This window comes from Panthera leo, chromosome E1, assembly GCF_018350215.1.
Source record: "Panthera leo isolate Ple1 chromosome E1, P.leo_Ple1_pat1.1, whole genome shotgun sequence".
Classification (NCBI taxonomy): Eukaryota; Metazoa; Chordata; class Mammalia; order Carnivora; family Felidae; genus Panthera; species Panthera leo.
In genome coordinates, this window is record NC_056692.1 from 1,373,520 (window position 1) to 1,394,905 (window position 21,386).

Here is a 21,386-nt window from a genome sequence, read left to right on the forward strand (position 1 = left end):
GCTTTTCTTCGCGATTACAAATTTCCCGCCTCGTTACTGGTGCCAGTTTTAATGCCTTGAAATTAGCTGGGGGCTGCTCTTAACGCTTGATGTAGAATTTAAAGCGATTGCGTTTTGGAACTAGAATGCCGTGTAATTCAAGGAGGATCTAGGTGTTTTTTAAACCAATTAAAATGTTTGACGCATGGCAAGCCTATAGCACTATTTCCATAGTTAGTATTAAAATTCCTAATTATCGATAAGAACAGCAGTGACCCAGGGATCAGACGTGTAGTCCTCCTCTTGGCCTGTGGAAGACAGACGTCCCGATTCTTAGGGCTGGTGAGTCAAGGACGGTTCACGCTAAACTAGAAAAGTCCACGGTGGCCATGAGCCAGAGCCCGCCACCCCACTCCCGTGAGCCGGGTTCCCGTCTGCGGGCGGACTCGGGACGCCTCCCCGGCCACTGGCCTCGCCGCACCCGGGCCGGCGGACTCCGTGCGGCGCTCGTGAGGCCGCGTGGAGCCCGCCTGCTCGCGGACACCTTCCCCACAAAGGGAAGGAACCGAACCTGACACAGGCACCAACGGCCGCACTGACTGGTCCCCCAGGGACACACGGGACCTACACTGAGAGAGGGAAACGGAAACTAGGTACCTTGTCAACCCAGTCACGTGTCTGTACCGGATGCCTCAGAGACTACCCGGCCGGCCAATGGGAGTTGAAAAGAAGGCAGCAGATTGGTAAGTTTATACTAGATGTCAGACATAGCTTGCTTTATTATTATTATTTTTCCACTGATCCAGTAACTAAACTAAAACAGTTTTCGAGAGTAGACGTGCCAGTTCAGCTTAACCCTGGTACCTGCGGGCCCACGAGACGCGTCCGGGCGGCAGAGAAAGTGCTTCCGGTCTCTTGTGCTTTTCCTTTAACCTCAGCTTCCGACACAGAGAGCGCCCAGCCTCGCTTTCAAGTCCTCGCGGTTAATCCAGCCCCTGAACCGGTCTCGTCTGCCGCCGTCGGGCGCGCTCGGCAAGCCTCGGTAGCATCGGCCTCCGACGCGAGAAGATGGCAGGAGAGAGACACACGGAGCTCGGAAATTCGGTCACTAGCCAACGGCCTGCTCTCAACCTTCGTATTTTAATATAAAATATCCGTACAGCAAACGACACGTCTGTGTGCTAGCTGGGGGCTGTTACTGGTGAGCGCCGGGCGACGGGAAAAGGAAGCGCTCTCTCCGGCATCGAGGAACGGAAAAGGTCATTCCAAACGCGACTGGGCTGTTGCTCTAAAGGCAGGGACATCTTACAGCAGCACTTCCTCTGTCACCCCCGAGGCCCGTTCCCGTCCGTCAGCGTCCCCGCGGGGAAGTCCTGCTCGCGGCTCCCGCGCCACGGCCTTCTCCCGCCACGGGTGAGCCTCGCTCCTGTCCTCCTGTTCTGTGACTTCTTCAGTTAAGAGTTAAAGAATAATTAATGTTGCTCTAAAGAGGAGTTAAAAGCCCAGGGTGCGGGCCACGTCCTGCGGCGGGTGTCATGTCTCCGGGAGCTGGTTGATGTCCGTCAGCTTGGTGTCGTTGAGAATCGCCCGGATCCTCTCCAGGGAGCCCGCCTGCCGGATTCGCTCCAGCTGCACCTGGGGGGCGACAGCGAGTCAAGTGCGTGGCCTCCTGCCGGGCCCGGCCCGTTGGCTCACCGAGACCGGTCACCGCAAGAACGAGCACATGCGAAAGACAACCCCCCCTGGGGCCCCCCGGGGGCTCCGTCGGTTAGGTGTCCGACTCTCGATCTCACAGCTTTGTTGGTTCGAGCCCCACGGTCACCGCAAGAACGAGCACATGCGAAAGACAACCCCCCCTGGGGCCCCCGGGGGCTCCGTCGGTTAGGTGTCCCACTCTCGATCTCACAGCTTTGTTGGTTCGAGCCCCACATCGGGCTCTCTGATGACAGTGTGGAGCCAGCTTGGGATTCTCCCTCTCCCCGCCCCTCCCCTGCTCATGCTCTCTCAAAATAAGTTTAAGAAAAGGCTAACCCCCCAGAGCTGCGTCCGGCAGGCCCCGTGAGGTGCTAGGACCACGGGGAGGGGGCGGAGGCTGGACCCCTGAACCCCAACACTGTACAGCTGAGTCACAAGAAAACACAAGAACCCAGCTTCGAGGGTCCGGAACGATACACCGTCACTGTAGGTGTCCGTCGGGGGACCTAGGGAAGGGAACGCAGGGGGCACGCGGTGCTGGGGACGAGGAGCCACGGTACTTCAGGGACCCCAGGACCCAACACGTAAAAGGCTCTCGGACAGAGAAACCAAGCGTAGGGACGGGCCCGGCGGGAGGGGTGTCAGCGGCACGCCGAAGAGGGGGCGCTTTGCCGGGAGACGGGCCTCGTGGCCAGTGCCACCCAGGCGTCCGGCCCGCGGGGTCGTGCGTCTGCTCACGCCTCTACCCCGCAAGCTACCGGCGGCGTCGAGTCCGCGCCCGGCAGGTTGCCGGGGGTCCCCACGTGCCTCACCTGCAGGGTCTGAGAAAGCTTCACAAAATCCCTCTGTACTTGCTCGCTGACGTCTAGTTCCGTCTGCAGCCTCTGAGCTTTGTTCTTCTCCTCAAACAGGAGCTGTTCCACAGTCGCCTACAAAATACGAGTTTTGCCTGAGAATTAACGCCAAGGAGCCGCAGGTCCCAGTCCTCCGGGACAGCCAGGGACCCGGGGAGGGGTGGGGTCCCCCCCGGCCCGTCAGGCTCCCTCCGCGGGCACGGCCGCCGGCGGCCTACGAGCTTGCTCTCGGTCGCCCTAAGATGGCCGGAAGTGAAAGCCAAGCCCCCCCCCCCCCCCCCCCCTCGGTCCCGCCGCTCACCCTCACCCCTCGTGGCCCGGGGACCACGACTCATCAAAAGGCAGAAAGCAGCTGCTAAAATCTGGAGCTTTCCCGGCAACGTGGACAGAAACTTCGGAATTAACCAGGACAATCCACACACCCAGAAGTCTGCACTCGGAGGTGTGACCCTGCAGCTCCAGGGGACCCTCCTAGGAATCCTGCCCCACGGTCGAGCCCACGCACTGGGGTTGTATCTGGACGCCCCTTGGGTGGCAGACACCGGGGAGGTCGGGCTCGCGGAAGGACGCTGTGACAGGAGAGCCTCCGGCTGCGGGCAGGGCCCGGGACACGGGCACGACCCGACTCCAGCAAGGGCGTCTCGTCCTCCTTCCGCAAGCGGGGAGCCTCGGTGGCTCTCGGGGGCCCTGTGCTGAGCTGCGGCGCTCCTCCCCAAACAGGCAGGATGTGACTCCCTGTGCCTGGCACGACTGTCACTAAACGATCAATGACAGGTCACCTTCGCGGCCGTCTCCTTCCTCAACTGCTCTCCCAACGTGCTCTTCGTCTCCTGAACACTGTCCAGCTGCCGAGACTTCTCTCTCAGCGACGACTCCAGCTGTGGCATAAAGACGGACGCGGGACCTGAGGACCCGCCCGGGGCCCCCGCGGCCCTCACCCCGAGGGCCTCCCAGCCGCTCCTTGCAGCGGGACCTGGCCCGACCCTGGTTTGTCGCTTGTGTCCAGCCAGGGGGTGCCACCACCCCCCGCCGGCCGCCCGTGGGGTGAATGTGACATTCGTGACACTCACCTGTCCTTTTTCCACTCTTATTCTTTCTAGTTCGGCTTTTAGGCTAGAAACGGAGGCTAGAAGGGAAAGGGAGCAGCGCCAGCATTTACTGATTATTTTGCACATTCACGTTGTTTTCGCTTACGCCCCTTCCCCCGTGACCTGCGGCTCAAACTGAAAGGGGTCAGACCCTGATCCCGGGGAACCGACGCCCTTCGACAACCCCACCGGCCGGCAGCGGCCTCGAGCCCAAGCGCAGGCAGAGGCCACGCGGACGCAGTGTGGCGCGGGCCGTGTGGACACCAGACGTCCCCGTCGGACTCGGGAGGAGGGGGCGGTGGCCCAGCGGGGCTCTCCTGACACGGGGCTCTTGGAGGGAGGGAGCGGCTTCCGGCGTTAAGGCCCAGTTGGATCTGGATTCGCTCCGGACGAGTCACAAGTGAGAACCCTTCCTACACTGCTTCCTGCCCTTGCCCTCTGCGTTTCCCGTGGCCCCGCGCCGCAGCCGCCCTCACCTAGCTCTTCCTTGCAGTTTTCTATCTCCAGCTGCAGAGTCTCTTCCAGATTCTCCTTCAGACACTGCTCCGCCTGAATCTGCTCCTTCAGGAACAGGATCTCGGCCTTGAGCTTCTCCTCCGTGTGCTCGGCCGCGGTGCGCACGTGCACGATGCTCTCGCGGTAGCTGAGGGCCAGTTCCCGCAGCGCCTGCACGGGGGACACGCGTTACCGCGCTGGCTGGCGGGGCGGCCACACGTCTCCCGCGACCAGAACTTCGGGGGTTTCGCGCGGTTCGCTCGCCGCGACTCGGCGCCAGCTCCCTGGGGGCAGGGGGCTCGCGTGCTCCCGTTCGGCACAGTGTAGATACGACCCTTCGGGCCAAAAACGTGCCCCGTGGACCAGACGGCTCTCCCTCCCAACGGTCTCCTACACAGAAAAGTAAAACCGTTCCTGACTGACAGCGTGGGGGTCGCTCTGAACGGCCAGGGGCTTCCACAACCAGCTGGGGGAATCTGAGGGGAGGCCGGGGGTGAGGACCGGACAGGCGGAAACTCGGAAGCCAGCGTGGAATCGGGGCGGACCGAGCGCGCTGACTGGCTCACGTACTCACTCGAGCGCTGCGCGAGGCCAGGGGCACGGACAGCGAAGAGCGGCTTTCTAAGGTGACCAGCTGTTCTTCCAGAATAAGTTCGGTTGAAACCTTGTTCCCCTAAACTGAGTTTTCTTCTTTAAAAAAGTTCAAGTATTTCCTAACGCTAATGTAAACACTGGGATTAATCTTAAGCTACCCACCAGAAGTACGTAAAACAAATACCAGCAGTAAAAAGAGGAAGGAAAAAAAGATGACAAAAACGTCCTAAGATTTATTCCTGGGGCAGCTCTAAGAATCACGGCTTACAGGCTACACTGGTTACATCCTTGGAGCGTTCTTGGAAGTTGTCCTAAATCTAGGAATTCCAAGTCTGGAGAGCTTGGAACAGAGGGATCCCCTGCCCAAAGGGACAGCTCGGCAGAGGTGAAAAGTGGCCAAGAGCACAAGCAGACAGGTCCCCACGCTTTCTCGGCCGAGATCAGCCACCAGTTCAGAAAGGAGAGCGAGCGCCCCCGGGGCACCGGTGACCTGCAGACACGATCGGGAGGGCAGGGCGCACGCGGCGAGGGCGGCAAGGCGCCCAGTGAGTAAACAGAAACGAAAACCAGAAGTTGGTTTTTAAATAATTCTTAGTATTAAAGGGACTAAAGTGGCGCCTGGGCGGCTCGGTTAAGCATCTGAGTATAGATTTCAGCTCAGGTCACGATCTCCGAGCTCATGAGATCAGGTTCCCACAGGGGCTCACGGTGACAGCACAGAGCCTGCTTGGGATTCTCTGCCCCTCCCCCCACTCAAGCACCTGTGCGTGGGCTCTCTCTAAAGAAGAAGAAACAGAAACGATCAGGTCCCGCACAAGGAACTCACAGACCGATTCGGCTAAGGATTCTTGGGATGCTGAGAGCACGAGTGACAGGAGAAAAGCCAGACAGGCTGGACCTTCTCAAAGATCAGAACTTTTGTGCTTCCAAGTGCACCATCGAGGAAGTGGGAGAGCGCGTCCGCGGGACGGGAGAAAACGTCTGCCGACCATTCACCCGGTAAGCGACGTGCATCTGGACCATATACTGAGCCCTCATCACTCAACAGTAGAAAGCGGCCAGCCCGACTTAAAAACGAGCAAAAGAGGGGGCGCCCGGGTGGCTCGGTCGGATGAGCATCTGAGTCTGGGTCTCCGCTCAGGCCTCGCTTTCAGGGTGGTGAGTTGAAGCCCTACGTCGGGCCCTACCAGCGCGGGGCCTACTTAAACCAAACGTGAAAAATAAAAGCGAAAGACCCGAATAGACACTCCTCCGAGGATGACCGACGAACGCGCAACACAAGGAGAGGTGCTCGGTACCGGCCGTCAGGGGCGGCGCAAATCAGAACCACGGCGGACGCCGCTTCGTGCCCACGGGCACGACTGGAGTAAAAGCGACAAGCGCCAGCGAGCACGTGACACATCCTCACACGACTGCCGTGGCCCCGCGGCCCCAGTAGAAATAAACAGGTCCGTCCACGCCCAAACGTGTGCACGAACGTTCACGGCAACATCATCCGTAGCCGTCCGCGCGGGGGAGCGCCGCCAGCAGCCAGGCGGAGAAACAAACCAAACGGCCCTCCGGCGGCCAGTGGGAACGGCACCCGGGCCCCCCCATGTGGAGTGCGGGCGAGCCTGGCGCGAGTGCCCGTGTGGAAGCCAGACACAAAAGTCACAGTCCTGGCAGCACAACGGGTTAGCGGTTGCTTCTGGCTGCGGGGGGCGGGGAGAACGAAGCGGGGGATAAACACGTTCTGAAATGGACTGTGGTCACATCTGCGAATACCCGAAAAACCGCTGAACTGTACACATTAAACGTGTGACTTCTTTTGCATGTGATTTATATATTGGTAAAGCCTGTTTTTAATACTTAAAAAAATTTTTTTAATGTTTGCTTATTGTTGAGAGAGAGAGAGAGAGAGAGAGACCGAGCACAAGTGGGGGAGGGGCAGAGAGAGAGGGAGACACAGAATCCCAAGCAGGCTCCAGCTGTCAGCACAGAGCCCGACGTGGGGCTCGAACCCACGGACTAAGAGATCCTGACCTGACGTGAAATCCAGAGTCCACTGCTTAACCGACTGAGCCCCAGGTGCCCCGGGAAAGCCTGTTTTTTAAAAAAACCGGTAGGGGCGCCCGGCCGGCTCAGCCAGCGGAGCGTGCGGCTCTCGATCTCGGGTCGTGGGTTCGAGCCTCGCGTGGGGTGTAGAAAGGACTTGGGAGCAAAGCCTTAAAAACTAAGAGAAAAGCACAAGCTAAAGAAGCGGTAGCCACTTCAGAACGTACGAGTCCTGCGTCCGCACGGCGGGGGACCAGTTACCTCTACGGTGTCCGGGAGGATGAAGTTCTCCGCCTGCTGCAGGGACGTGTGCAGGCTGTGCTTCCCCTGCAGGCTGTCGTTGTCCTTCTGCAGCCGCGCCAGCTCTTCGGACACCCGCTCCCGGGACTGCGTCAGCACGGCCTGACACCGAGACAGAGAAGGTGAACCCCGCGCTCGCGGCCGGGCGCCACCAGGGCGGACGGCGGCGGGTGCAGGGTGGAGGCCGGGGAGGCGCGCGGAGAGCAGCCCCGGGGCCTCCGTGCGGACTTCACGCGGACTCGAGGACAGAGGTGCGAAGGGAGCATCCGGGCTCGCTCTCCACGGTCCCCACCGAAGGCTCCGAGTGGTGAGCCCCCGGCCCACGTCCCCGCACCGGACAAGCGCCGCCGTCTCTGCTGGGCGGAGGCGGCGCAGAGCATCACGACCTCAACCAAACCGAGCGTGAGCCGCAGGATGACTGTCTCCCCCGGCGCGTATTCGCCACAAGCCCGGGGACCGAGCCCCGCCTCCCTCCCCCACCACACACGTCAGGAGCACAGAGCACGGCCCCGGGAGCCCAGACCCTGGAAGAGAGCACTCGGGGATGTCCGCGTGGGGGCTGCAGGGACGCCAGGCGGCTACTCTGCGCGCTGACCGCGATGCACCTTGAGGTCTTTAGGGAGGCCTCGCGTCAGTGAAGAGTTACTCTGTTTGAGTATGTGATAAAATCCTACAAAAGTGCTGCGTTTCTGCTCATTTTTAATACTGAGGCATTTAACTTACATGACGTACAAACGTGGAATACTCACTCCTCCAACATTTATTAGCAGCTGCCTCTCCGTCTGGGCATTTTGCTGCTTACCGGGACATAGAGACACAAGACCGACACTGTGCCCCAGAGAAGCTCCCGGTGCGGCGGAGGGAGAACCGACCCTGACCCGGCCGAGCTGCAGGTGCGGCCAGAGACGGGGAGCAGCAGGGATGCAAGGACGGGCGGGGGGGGGAGGCGGGGAGCACAAGAGCATGGCCCAGAGAGGGCAGCTGCTGCGTCCTCAAGGACACTTAGGCTGCTGGCGGGCAGACAAGGTCTTGCACAACCTGGCAGGTTTTACTTGCACTGACTTCAGACCAGACTCAGCCGCGCTTCGGGCTCGCTCCTACCCATTCACAACAAAATACCGGCGTCCGATCGCTGGCATTTGAAAGAAGGGAAAGAATCAAATGCATATATTTGCTTACTTTTGTAACGAGAAAAACACAAGGATAAACCAAAAGTAAGTTAAAATGATCGTACGTGGGAGGGGGCAGGAATGGGGTGAAAAGATTAGAAAACAGAAGAAATCTGAGTGTTTGCAAGCTTGCACAGTTCTGCCTTGTGAGCCGTGCTGGGTGTTCAAGGAAAAGTGAATCCAAAAATTAATACAAACAGAAACCAATAGAGCTAATTTAAGTAACGTTTAAACACAGTACTCAGACTGTAAATCCCTGGCTGGGATACAGTCTAAGAGCCAAAAGAACCACAGAGAAACCCTGGATTTCGCTTAATAATTTTGCAGTTGGTGGCCGTGTTAACGGTCCTTCTGCAACAATTCCGTCCCCACCTTGACCAAGCGGTCACCTTCACATCACCGATAACGGGGCACCTGTCAGAACGTGCGCCTCGCTGCCCTCAACTCCCGCTGAATCCGTTCATCTCCGGGCTGTTCTTGCCCAGAATCTAACCTGAATCCAATCACGGAAACAATCAGACACGCGATTCTCCCAGGCAGCCGGTCTGGACCCTTCCAAAGTGTTAATGCCATTAAAGCCAAAATCAAGTGGTGACGGCTCGAGATTAAAGGAGAGGAAACTGACAAGACATCCTGGGCTGGTTCCTCCATCAGAAAGTCAAGGTAAGAAACTGGAACCACCACTGACAACCATCATGGACTCTGGGGCAACGGTCACGCCTCTCTGTGCTGAGAAGACGTGTGTGGACGGACGCACCCGGCAGCGCCTACTTACAGCGGCTCAGGAAACACGGGTACGTGCGTGGACGAAAGAGTGACATACCACTGCCACGCGTGTGAAAACGTGGCAAAATATTAACAACTGGTAAATCTAACTGAAGGTTTTCGGAGTGTTCATTCCGCAAACCTCTCGAGGCTGAAATCTTTTGCGATGTTAGGGGGAAACGCTAAGATCCCAACCCCTGCCATGTCTGCGCTTCTCGGAAGGCGCACCAGAAATTGAGTTTCTTGCTCTCAGTGCAAGAACCTTCGAAGGTAACCTCCTGAAAATGGTTCCCGGGACCTCAACCTCATGCAACACTCCTCCAGTGTCACCCACAACACACTCGCTTAAAGTGGAATCCACTGGAAAGTGTTTGCAAAGGCAGCCGGGGCTTAGAGGGCACGCGGGGAAGAGTTGAGGGAGGACAGAGAGGAGCACTTGTGGGCATCCCCAGTGGTTCCTAGGCAACGACTATGATCTCGAATTCTCTGAGCACTGAAAAGACCCTACACTCCCCCGTCAGTGACCAGAAGGACAGCTCCTCACGAGACCAGGGCCAGAATTCAGGGATCGCCTCAAAGGCCACTCGGCTGCTGACCCAATGCCGATCAGAAACAGCATCTCCATGTGGCCAGAGGCGTCTCTTCCCCGTCAGGAGGTGGCTCCGTGGGATCACTATGAAGGGCCCTCAGACGTAGGCTCCGACTCAGGAAAAGCACGAACCCAGCACATGGAACCAGTCTGGGGAGAAGCGAGGCCCAAATCTGGGGGGCTACTCTGCAGGGGTCCCAGCCAGCCCTTCGTCAAGAAGCTCTCTGCTCCCAACCCCCTCAGGGCAGACGGCCTTCTGGAAGCTTCTCCATGCCGTCAGGATACCTGTGAAATGAACCGGACTGCTTTAAATAAACGAGCTGTTAAGGAAAAGTGCAGGACTGTTCAAAAACTCCATCTGTTGGGCTTTGGGAGATTTCGATATTCAGCATGTACTTGGAACCCACAATTAAAGGTTAGTCCAAAGTTTACTCTGTTGAGGTTTCCGAAAGCAGAAAAGTAAAGCAAGTTAAAGGTAAGAATATGTTTTGGTCACGAAGGCAGGTCTGCAAAAGAGCTGCACCTTCACATGACCTTGTCTGGTACAGATGTCACTTAGGCCCCGGACAACGGAACAGTGTAACCACCTGGCCAGGAAGGTAAAGTAGCAGAGAGGATTTCAAGACAAAACAAAAAGGAATATATTTCACATAGTTAACGTTTACTGAAACACTGACTTACCATCTGTTCCTGAACATCCCTTTTTGCCTGGGAAAACCCCTGCTGTAAGTCCTCAAGCAAGAGCTCAGACGCTTGGGCTCTTTGGACAAGCGCAGAGATCTTAAAAGAAAAAATGCACACACAGAAAATAGTCAGGAACCTGGTTATTCTGAAACTAACCGTCCCATCCCTGCTTGTCTGCTGCCCAGAACTGACGCTTTATTCCATTATCGTAACCCACTCTCATCTCTATACCCCAGAAGCGCGTACACCTTCCGTGTCTCAGACCTTCCCATCACACAGGGGCACCAACAGCTCCCGGGGCCGCACACACCGTACATGGACAGACAGCACAACAAGGACCTCCAAACACAGATGTTAATTAATACATGCTACCTACTTTACTCTTAAAGGAGCCTTAAAAAAAACTCAATAAAAATTTTGAAACTCTGTCCACACACAAAAAAGCAGCATAAAGCTTAAATGAATCTTCTCTGAACTAGCTTTAATCTTCCAAGATGATTTACTTAAAAGTGAGAAACACATGATTAACATTACCAAACTCTGAACTCTAATGTCTATTTATTTTTGAGAGAGAGACACACACAGAGCACGAGCTGGGGAGGAACAGAGAGACAGAAGGAGACACAATCCAGAGCAGACTCCAGGTTCTGCACTGTCAGCACAGGGCCCGACGCGGGGCTTGAACCCACGAACCATGAGATCATGACCTGAGCCAAAGTCAGATGCTTAACCAACTGAGCCACCCAGGAGCCCCTAAACTCCCTGAGAAGGTTCATGTGAAAGTTGGTGACTCATACATAATAATCAAAATACATTTGTTTAGACATTCAGTTTTTTAATGTATTGATTTCTTTTGAGACAGAGCAGGGTGTGGGGGGCGGGGCAGAGACAGAGAAAGAGAATCCAACAGGCCCCGCGATGTCAGTTCAGAGCCCAACGCGGGGCTGGAACCCACGAACTGTGAGATCATGACTTGAAATCAAGAGCGGGACACTTAACCGACTTAGCCACCCAGGCTCCCGTGTTTAGGTGTTTACAAAATTATCATTGCCAGAATTCTGCTGCCAGTAGTGGCAGATTGGGTCATGTGAACCAAACCTCCTTTGAGAATTCAGAAAACCAGACAAAAACATGAAAGGTATCTACCCGAAGGCACCAGAGAACAAAACAAAAGGAATCACAGAGCCGAGGACCAGAATCAGGACCCCCGGAGGGAGGGTGGAGCAGAGCAGCGTGTGGAACAGTCCTCTCGAGAAGCACGTGCCGGTCCCAAGAGAAACAGCGGACACGGGAAGCTGAGCACCCCACGACAGAGTGACAACAGAGAAGAGTCCAGAACCCACGATGCAAAGGGACCCTGGTAAGCACACTGCACTTTGGACTGGGTCTCCAGAAGGCTGTATCCTAGGGTAAGGGAAGAACTTAAAATAACCCAACCTTCACAAGTTCAGAAAACGTCAATTTCTATGTCTGGTTTGGGTGGCCCAGGATTGTTGGCACCACCAGTTCCTTGCCTCTCGTCGGGAAAACGGCTTTATGTTATTCCAGCATATTCGCATACAGCGTCAAGCACACAAGAAAAATGCACAAAGAAAGGACAAGAACAAAAAGAAACAAAACCAAAACAGGTAACAGAAACACCTAAAATGAGTCCAGATGTGTGGATTATTGGAGACAGAGTTTTAAATTAACTATATTTGACTTGTTCGGAGATTTAAAAGACAGAATTTAGAATTTCCAGAGAACTGGAAACAATGGAAAATAACTAAGTGGAAATGCTAACTGGAAAAAAGAATCAATTAAATTAAAAATTCAATGGATGAATTAAACAGATTAGACCCATCTGAAGAGAAAATTAGTGAACTGTAAGACAGATCTGAAGAAAATAAACAAAGACAAGAGATGGAAAACACAGAAGAGGCTTAAAAAGCCATATAGATTAAAACATGAAGGTCTCACATGTATAAACCTTTAAAGAAATATGGCCAATGGAAAAACGACCAGGAGAGCAAAAAATAATTTCCGTGTAACTTCACTCCTAGATACCCTCCAGAGAAACGAGGCCACACACCCACCAAAGACACACAGAAGCATTAGAAAACGTACTCGTTCACAACAGCCAGAAACTAAATACAATCCAAGTATCCCTCAACTGCAGAATGGATCGAGCACCGACATCCAACTACTGATACACAGAGCAACACGCAGGAGTTTCAAAGAATCGTCAATCAACGGCCAGACGTGAAAGGTTCCGCACGACAGGATTCCATTGATACGAAGTTCAAGAACAAGCACTACAAACTGTCAGAAGTCAGAATACCGCCTGCCTCTACGTGCAGGCAGGCCAGGTGTTTATTTAGAAAGCGCATGAGTGTACTAGAAAGTTCTGCATCTTGCTCAGGTGATGATCACCCTGGTTACATTTTTTCACATGTTAAAATTCATCCAATTTTACACTTAAGGTTTCTATACTTTATGTCTAGCTCGATAAAAGCAAGGTTTTAAAAGACTCATAATGGCTTATGATGTAAGACATCAATTCAGGAATCCAAGAAACCCTGTGAACTCCAAAAGCAGGAGAAATATGAAAAAAAAATACGCATAGGTACAGCACAGTAAAACTGCTAAAACAAAAGCCAAAAAGAACATCCTTAAAATAGCCAGGGGAAAAAAATAACATTATACCTTCAAAGAAGCAATAGTAAGACTGACAGCTGACTTCTCGTCAGAAACACGAAGCCAGAAGCAATGAACAGGAACTTCAAAGCGCTCGAAGAAAACAGCGTGAGCGCTCGGGATTTCACAGCCAGCCAAGTACCCTTCTTGAAGGTGGAAACGTAAGAATCCATCTAATGGATAAAAATACGAGAGACTGGAGACTTCCAAGATGGACTAAACCCACGGTGGCCTTTCTCTACCCTGATGACTACAGACTCTGGATAAATACAAAGGGCAGGGACCCAAGGACGCTGAACACTGAGCAGAAGCAGAAGGTGTAGAAAAGGAAGTCCAAGCGGGAAGAAGCACCAGGATGGAATTTACCGCTCATGGGGCAGGGGGGCGGCTACTTCCCGGCAGCAGAGCAGCTCAGCGGACAAGACTCCACCGACCACAGCACCAGCGCAGGGTCCCCACAAGCTCAAGAGCAGGGGTGCGTTCTCAGGGAGGAGGGTGAGAGAAAGGGTCCCCGCACAGGTCCCACACCCACCCCTGCGCTACACAAATGAACACATCCGAAGGCTTTGCAAAGACGTTGAAAACCAAGCTGGTGTTAAAGCACCACTCACAGGGGTCAAGTCACAACCTGCTAACTGAACTTAATCCGATGAACAGAACCCTGAGTCGCACACACAATATCCACAGCTCCCAGGATACAATCTAGGAGCACGTGGCATGGAGAGAATCAGGAAAACGGGCCCCATTCTCCAGGGAGAAGGAACGCACACACGCCGACCCCATGACGGCGTGGGGGAGTCATCAAAGGCCGTGACGCGGGTATGGTAACTGTGCTGCGTGAGGCAGAAGTAAATGCTTTGAAATGAATGAAAACGTGGTTCTCGGCAGGGAAATAAAAACTTAAAAAAGCAGCAAATGAAACATTTGCTATCAACCACAGCACGGAAATTGGCACCAATGGAAGAGAGTCCTGACCCTGACCCCCCACACATACTCACTTGATGAGTGACAAAGGTGACCTCGCAGAGCAGCAGGAAAAAGGTGATCTCACTAAATGTACAGGAACTGGCTATCCATATGGAAAAATTAAAATCTTTACCTCACCTATAGTATAGACATAAAAGTCAGTTCTGGATGGATTTCTAGATAGAAACGTGACTATATACTGAATATATATGAAACGTCTTTATGATCCCAGGGCAAGAAGACATTCTTAAAAAACAAAACAAAACACACAGAACAAACATCAGCAATCATAAAAGACCAATGGGGTGTCTCTGGGTGGCTCAGTCGGTTGGGCATCCAACTCTTGATTTTGGCTCAGGTCATGATTTCACGGTTTGTAAGTCTGAGCCCCCCATCGGGCTCTCTGCTGACAGTGCAGAGTCTGTTTGGGATTCTCTGTCCCTCTCTCTCTGCCCCACCACTATTCGTGCTGTGTCTCTCTCAAAATAAATAAACTTTAAAAACAAAAGATCAATAAATTTGACTACATGAAAGAACTTCTGTTCAAAAAGATACCATTAAAATACTGAAAACATAAAGCACTGATGAGAAGACATTTGTCCCACATATCACCAAGAGGCTCTAGTAAGGTTATGTAAAGAATGTCTAACAAATCAGAAAAATAACCAAAAACAAATAAAACCAAAATAGACGACACAATAGAAAAATCAGCATAAGGCCTGAGAAGGAACCACACACACACTGACGCCCCGTGGCCGATAGACACCAGAAACGCTAAGTACCCGCAGCGGTCATCAGAACTGAGCCCCAGTGCACCACCCACCCACCCAAATGGCTACAATTAAAACAACAAAACGAAGTCACTGGGCCCCAGGAATCACTCCCACGCGCAGCTACAAGCTGTGGAAAGCTGGCATCATCACCTACTGGAGTTGAACACAGTTTGGACACTGACCCAGGCTGTCCGCTCCTGGCATCTACGCAGCGGGAGCACAGGCCACCGGCCCGACGCAGACCTTTCAGAGAACAATTACTCCTAATTCCCCAGAGCCGGAAACCGGCCCAGCGCCCGTCAGGACGGACAGACTGACGCACGTGCACAAAGGCTCAAGGAGAACACAGCGTGGCCACAGGCACCGGGCCAGACTCTCAGGACGCGCGAGGAGGGACGGGGACAGGAACACACACCACCGACCCGATGGCGTCGAAGTCAGGACGGGGGTTGTCCCCTCTGGCGAGGGGGAGGGGGGGGGTCCCGGGGCCCTGGCCCGGGTTCCATTACGCGATCTTGGCGGCGCTCACACAGAGGTTAGTTCCGGTAAGTTTGCTAGATCTGTGTATGTTTGAGAGTTTTCCATTTGCACACTTTTCAACAGTCAGAGCATAACTGGGATCGCTCCTGTCAGGAAGGTGTTTTGTGCAACAGAAAAAAACTAATAAAAATCAAAGGGGAAAGGAGAACCCGAGCCTGACGACATTCACGAACCAGTTATTGCCCAAGGGTACAGGTATAGATGTAAATACTTTTTTAAAAGAAATCTGTAAATCGGCAGCAGAAGAAGGTCAGTAAGAGGTCTTCGCTATCTGGGGACGAGAACCGCCGGGTCTCGAGGCCGAGGGTGACACACGCGTGTCCTCCGCGGCGAGCGCGCGCACCTGCTGGCTGCTGTCTTCCGCGCTCCGCTTCAGCGACTCCTCCAGCTCCTGCCGGTCCCTCATCGCCTTCTCCAGCTGGTCGTTGGCCTGCCTCAGCATCACCTGCAGTTTCTTCACCTGCGCGATTTTCAGTGCCAATTAGAAGAAAGTACCGGAATTCATTCATCGACATAAAGAAAAAGCCCTGATTCCAATCGTTTTAAAAATCTCAATCTCATCTTTTTTCTCCCTGAGAAACGGCACAGATTTGCCAATTCAGAACGAATGACCTCACGTGATGACCGCAGGGCGCGGTACGGCTAACCAGCCACTCTGCACGTGGTGATCTCGCCCTGAGTCCTTCCGGCCAGGGCCCCGCCCCCTCGCCCTGGCCCATCCTCTGCCTTCCCGTCTGCAGTCCGCACTTTCACTATGAATCGTCTACACTAAAGTCAAAACACGTTATTTCCCTACTTAGAATTTGCAACCTCGGCCCAAAGTCTTCAGGGTACAATTCAAGTGCCTTCACCCCTACCCCGCCCCTCCGGGACCTCAGCCTGGCCTCCCTTCACCAGCATCCTTCCCCTTCCCTCCAGCCCCACGCCGCCCCGCCTGTGAGCTGTCCGTTCTGCCGTGCCCGCCGGGACCCGAGTACCCTGGACCGGCGAGGGACCTGCACGGACAAAGCGTCAGCACAGTGCCCACCGAAGGGACCGGGTGGTACCAGAAGAACTCCTCTCTTCCTCCTACGGACTCAGGCGAGCCTGCTGTCCCGAGGTCCTACGTTTCCCGAATGCTGCTGACGAGTCGCGATCAGACGCCCAGACAGGCGCTCGTCAATCTCTGCACGCCCCGTCGACCAAATCTCAATGTCTGTGACCCCATAAACTAATCTCAACGGATGCACACGTTTCTGACAGGGAGTAGGCGGTAAGCGATGAGGATGCGCCCCTCTCCCACCACGTCGGGAAGCGCGTCCCGTCAGCGAGCACGCCGGGAGCGCGTGCCCCGCGGCGCTCCTGCTCCTGCTGCCCGGGGGCCGAGCCCCCCCGCGTGGTGCCGGGCGAGCTGGGCCGGCTGGGCTCCGGTGTGCGCTCACCGGAAACAGAAGTGACGCTGCACGCACCGGGCCACCGCGCGTGTGACGCGGATGCACTTCAGGGAGCGGATGGGTGGGAAAAGGCGCTCCCCTCTGCGCCCCCGGCGCCAACCCCAGCCGCCCACCCGGCCGAGCACACCCACCTGGTCTCGGGTCTCGGCCTCCTGAATCTGAATCCCTTGCAGCTGTGTCTCGTAATTGGAACACATGTCACAGCGCCTGCCGAGCTTGTTTCCGGCGTTATGTACCTGAAGGCAGCAGAACGACGTCTTACCAGGCGGAACGAGGTGCTCCTACGTCGTGTACGTGAACACGTGCACAGCCTGACCCGTGTCACTCCGAGAACGACACGGGGGAGGTGGCTTCTGCGGAGACTTGCGGCAAGAAGCTACGATACAGGGTCCCCAATTCGAGTATGATCGGAGACCGAGGGACCCACCTCATAACCGGGTGGCCAAGGGCCGCAAAACACAAGGCAAGAGGCGCCAGGCCGGGACGCTCACAGCCTAGGTGGGTGCTGCCGACCAAGGGCGGGGGGGGGGGGGGGGGGGGGGGGGGGGGAGGGAGAGGTGCGGGGAGGAACCAGCGCCCCCTCCCCCCCCCCACCGCACGCAGGCAGCCCCAACGCAAACCACCCGGAGCGCCCTCTCTCGCGCGTGTTCCACACGAGGCCGTGGGGAGCGGTTTCTGTCAGGCTAGTCAGCGATCCCACTCATGGAGCCACAGCTGCTCACAGGGACGGGGCCCCGGGGAAAGAAAGCACTAGAAGTCACAACACCTGGCCTCTGACCCACGTCTCCCTGCTCGGAGGAGAAACCCAAGCGTTTCTTGTGGCCTGAGACCAACCCTCACCTGCAGACTGGAGACAACGTCATCACTACCCAAGGTTCGAGCAGGCAGGGCGGGGGACGGCGGGGACGGCTCCGTCACCTCCGAGGCCACGTGCGAGTGCGCACGGACACTTCCGGACACTTCCGGCTCCCCGTCGTACGTCTACGTTCGCCAACGCTCGCGGGAGGCAAGTCAACCCGTCCGGTATCCCACCCCCTCCTCCAGCCCTCCCGCGGCACCAAGTGCCGACAGCATGGGTGCTTTGCACGTCCAGGGAGTGAGCAGGAGTCTGCCAAGCGAACCACATCCGGGCTGCGCCAGCGTAAACTCGGCCGTGCCCCGGCTTCAGGCGGGACACCGGGCGGAGGGGGGTCGCGCAGAGCGTGACTAGAGGCCCCTGCTCTGCCACGGTCACCGGGAGCAGCGGGGGCGCAGCGTAACAGGCCGGGGACGCGTGCGCACGGCGACCCCAGGGGTGCCTCTCGAGTGAACGCCAAATCCCAGAGCTACCCGGGAGCCCTCCAAGCGGACAAGAGGGCAAAAGTCAGAGGGCGGCTCACCTCCTTCTGCAGGAGATTCCACTCTGTCTCGCTGACTAAGCGGTAGCCGCTGGGGGACACGTACGCACTCTCCACACCCTGGGTGACGCTGGAGAGGAGGGACGCGGTCTCTTCCTGCTCTGGTGTCATGGCCTTGATTGCTCTTTCCTGGTCTTTGGTTAACATAAACCCACTTGGCATCTGCAGCGACCCCAGGGAGGCGGTGTCGAAGTTCTCAGACACCGAATCCGCTCCCACCAACGGCCCAAAATCCGACTCGTCCAGGTTTCCAGCAGACTTTGCCTTGTAGTTGTAGCCCAAAGCTTTGGATTGCAGCGAGCCCGAAGGCCCCAGGCTGTCCGTGGACTGTGCTCTCCTGAGGCCGTCTTTAAACGTGTCGCCGTCCGATTTACTGAACGGGTCTCCAGACGGCAACAGCAGGTCTGCGTCTAAGGAGTGCACGGAGCCGCGGGTGCTGTCCAGGCGCTCCTGATCCTGAGATGGGAGAACGCACAGCGCCCAGTTAGACGGCCCTCTAGACTCAGAGAGAAAAGCCACCCTGCACGTTACGTGGGACGGTCGTTGGCACGCTCCTCCACACGCTCTGAACATCTACTGAGCGTCTGCTACATGCTGGGCACGAACCCAGGCACTCGGGACGACTGCAACCCTCACCGCGACGTGTTCACGGTTTCGTGCAAAAAACTAACAAGCAAGCGGGCCATTAGAACGCCCTCGGTAATAAAATCACAGGCCAGAGACCTGTGCTGGATGTTCCGGGGCCTCAAGGAGGGGCTTCGGCCCAGACGGAGGGGGTCAGGGAAGGGCTCCTTGAAGTTCAGGGTCAGGTGTGCTGAGTGGGAGGTGCCCGCTGCATATCCACACGGAGATACCCACCCAGTGGACGGACGTAGTCTTTAGAGGCCGGACAGTGACCACCATACAATGAGAGAGCGTCCACAGCAAATCAGAACCCCTAGGAGGAACGCCAAACCTGTCCACTTTGGGGATGGACAGAGGAAGGAGTAGCCTAAGTAGAAGGGAAATGACGAGAATGTCGTGTGCCGGAAGATGTGATCAACACATCAGATGGGGTGCGCTTGTGAAAGGAACGAGACGCAAAAGGTACCACGCTGTGTGATCCCATCCACGTGAAACACCTGGAACAGGTGAGGCCACAAAGGCTGGAAAACAAGTCAGTGGTTGCCAAAGGCTGAGGGGAAGGAAATCGGGCAGTGGCTCCTTAGTGGATGTGGGGTCTCCTCTGGGGGGATGAAAATGTTTTTTTGTTTGTTTACGTTTCGAGACCAGACTGAGATGTTGGTTGCACAACGCTGTGTAGGTACTTAAATGCCACTGAATCGCGCACTTGTAATGGCTAATTTTACGATGCGTGGATTTCATCTCAATTAAAAACCGCCTGGTGCAGCACATTCCCAGGTCAGAAACGCACACAGTGCTTCCAGACCCAACCGCACAGTTACCGGGAAAATCAGAAAGCGAGAAAAAAGTCGTAGGTTTTTCTTGAAATTCAGTGTATTCAATTTAAAGGACTAGTCTTTATTTTAACATAACATCCTGTCTACTTCTTATTGTTTAATGATTTTAAGTTGGCTTATTTATTTTGAAACAGAGTGCAAAGAGTGGGGTGCTGTCAACACAGAGCCCAACACGGGACTCAAACCCACAAACCGTGAGATCATAACCTGAGCCAAAGTCAGGCACTTAACTGACTGAGCCTCCAAGGCGCCGCTAAAAATGCTTGTGACCTTAAATTCGGCAGTTCTCTCCCCGAAGGCATCAGTAAGTCCGTGATGATTTTTGCCCAGGGAAGAGTTCCATATAATGGCAATATGGTATCACTTACAACGATCAAAGCTCCCAGACTAGTGAAAGAACCAATCTGGCTGTTAGTCTCGCAATCCTCTTTCTGATTCTCTGTATTTTGTGATGTTTTGCCATGTGAGGACCTTGCTGGCCAGGCACAGACCGCCCCTCCAAGCTACCTAGTGCCTCCAATCAATAAAAACTCACCCGTGAACACGCCTCTCACATACACCCGACCAGCCCCGTGTCCAGCCTCCTGTCCCTACCCTTTTCACGCTTGCCTCACTACAGTAAGCCCATGCTCCCCTCACCCTGAAGCAGCACGGGGCCAGGTACCCGAACTGAGGACAGACGCCACCCCAAGGCCCGCCACACCGTGCACGCCAGCTGGCCTTGCCTTCCCTCCAGGAGTGTCAGAAGCGGCTGCGGCCCAGGACCCCTCCCCACAACCTGCTCCTGCTGCCTCACGACCGACTCGGATGGATCTCGGGGGGCTCTACCCGGTGTGCGTGTCACAGGGTCCCTAGAGACCGTGACATAAATTTCTCTTTCAATGGCACTGACCTTTAAACCTGGGCACAAATCCACGAGTATGGCCGTGAGAAATTACGGAATATTTGCACCCCGAAATAGCGCCGGCCGTTAAATACCGGTTGTGGGCAAACGTTAGCAGCATGATATCAGCTGAAACCTTTACGATGGATTTCAGTGAAAAACAATTTACACAGAACATCACGTCCAGTTGCAACATGGGCTATGTTTAAAAAGCAAAAATAGAAACACATATATGTTAACTTTGGAAATGAAGAGAAAGAAAGAAGAGGTACACACCAAAACGCCAGTGGGGACTCTCTCTGGGCAGGAGGGTCACCTACCGGCTCTTTTTGTTTCAGAGGACCTGTCTGCACTTTGCAAGTTTTCCGCACCGAACACACGCTACTTTCGTAGTGAGAAAAGGACACTCTAATCCTGAGGCTAAACACAGGAGGTCCCACAAACTCCAATTGTCTTCAGCTAGAAATCGTGGTCCTTCAAAGCAGCACCGACTAACTTTACGTCCTCAGGTGAACATGAACCGTCAGGACACAAGGCAGGTGCACTCGGCATTCAAACCGCAAAATGCCAGCCCCGAGAGCCGAAGGTATTGAAGAGCCAGGAAATAGTGCTGAGCGCAATACATACTACAGACCAAAAGGGACACAATCAAAAGACTTTTGAAAAGCCTCATTGTAAACGACAACAAATAAATCTCCCTTTCCTGTTTTCCTGCTCAAATATTTTCTGGGAAGTCTGACGTTCTTCAAACGTTCCTGCACACGGATACCACATGATACTCGGCAGGACCCGGAAACAGAGCCCTTCTCCTGAGAGGCAGGCTGTTAAAAGGCACTCGGCAGAATCAGACCGCTTGGTTCTGTGTGTGCACCCCAGAATGAAGACAGTGCACAGCAATTACGTCATGCTTCTCAGCGTCCATTAGGGTGTTTTCACTTAAAAAAATGAGCAATCCATAAACACGGAGACAGAAGCCACGAGGACGCAGATGACACACAGCCAACACGAATCC

The 21,386-nt window shown here is 55.0% G+C and overlaps 1 protein-coding gene across 3 annotated transcripts in view; it reads right to left on the minus strand.

Moving 5' to 3' along the window:
* Positions 1–697: 697 nt before the first annotated feature.
* RABEP1 (rabaptin, RAB GTPase binding effector protein 1) overlaps positions 698–21,386 on the minus strand; it is a 102,074-nt gene continuing 81,385 nt past the window's right edge. The window contains exons 10-19 of one of the 3 annotated variants that reach the window (XM_042915157.1): positions 18,014–18,487; positions 16,766–16,870; positions 15,545–15,661; positions 10,244–10,342; positions 7,001–7,141; positions 4,093–4,282; positions 3,599–3,654; positions 3,308–3,406; positions 2,487–2,603; positions 698–1,614 (exon numbers count right to left, since the gene is read on the minus strand). In XM_042915157.1, the coding sequence (XP_042771091.1) occupies positions 1,513–1,614; positions 2,487–2,603; positions 3,308–3,406; positions 3,599–3,654; positions 4,093–4,282; positions 7,001–7,141; positions 10,244–10,342; positions 15,545–15,661; positions 16,766–16,870; positions 18,014–18,487 (1,500 nt within the window). In that variant the 3' untranslated portion in view covers positions 698–1,512. The remainder of the gene's footprint in view (positions 1,615–2,486; positions 2,604–3,307; positions 3,407–3,598; positions 3,655–4,092; positions 4,283–7,000; positions 7,142–10,243; positions 10,343–15,544; positions 15,662–16,765; positions 16,871–18,013; positions 18,488–21,386) is intronic. The other 2 variants (XM_042915158.1, XM_042915160.1) reach the window with 2 other exon arrangements.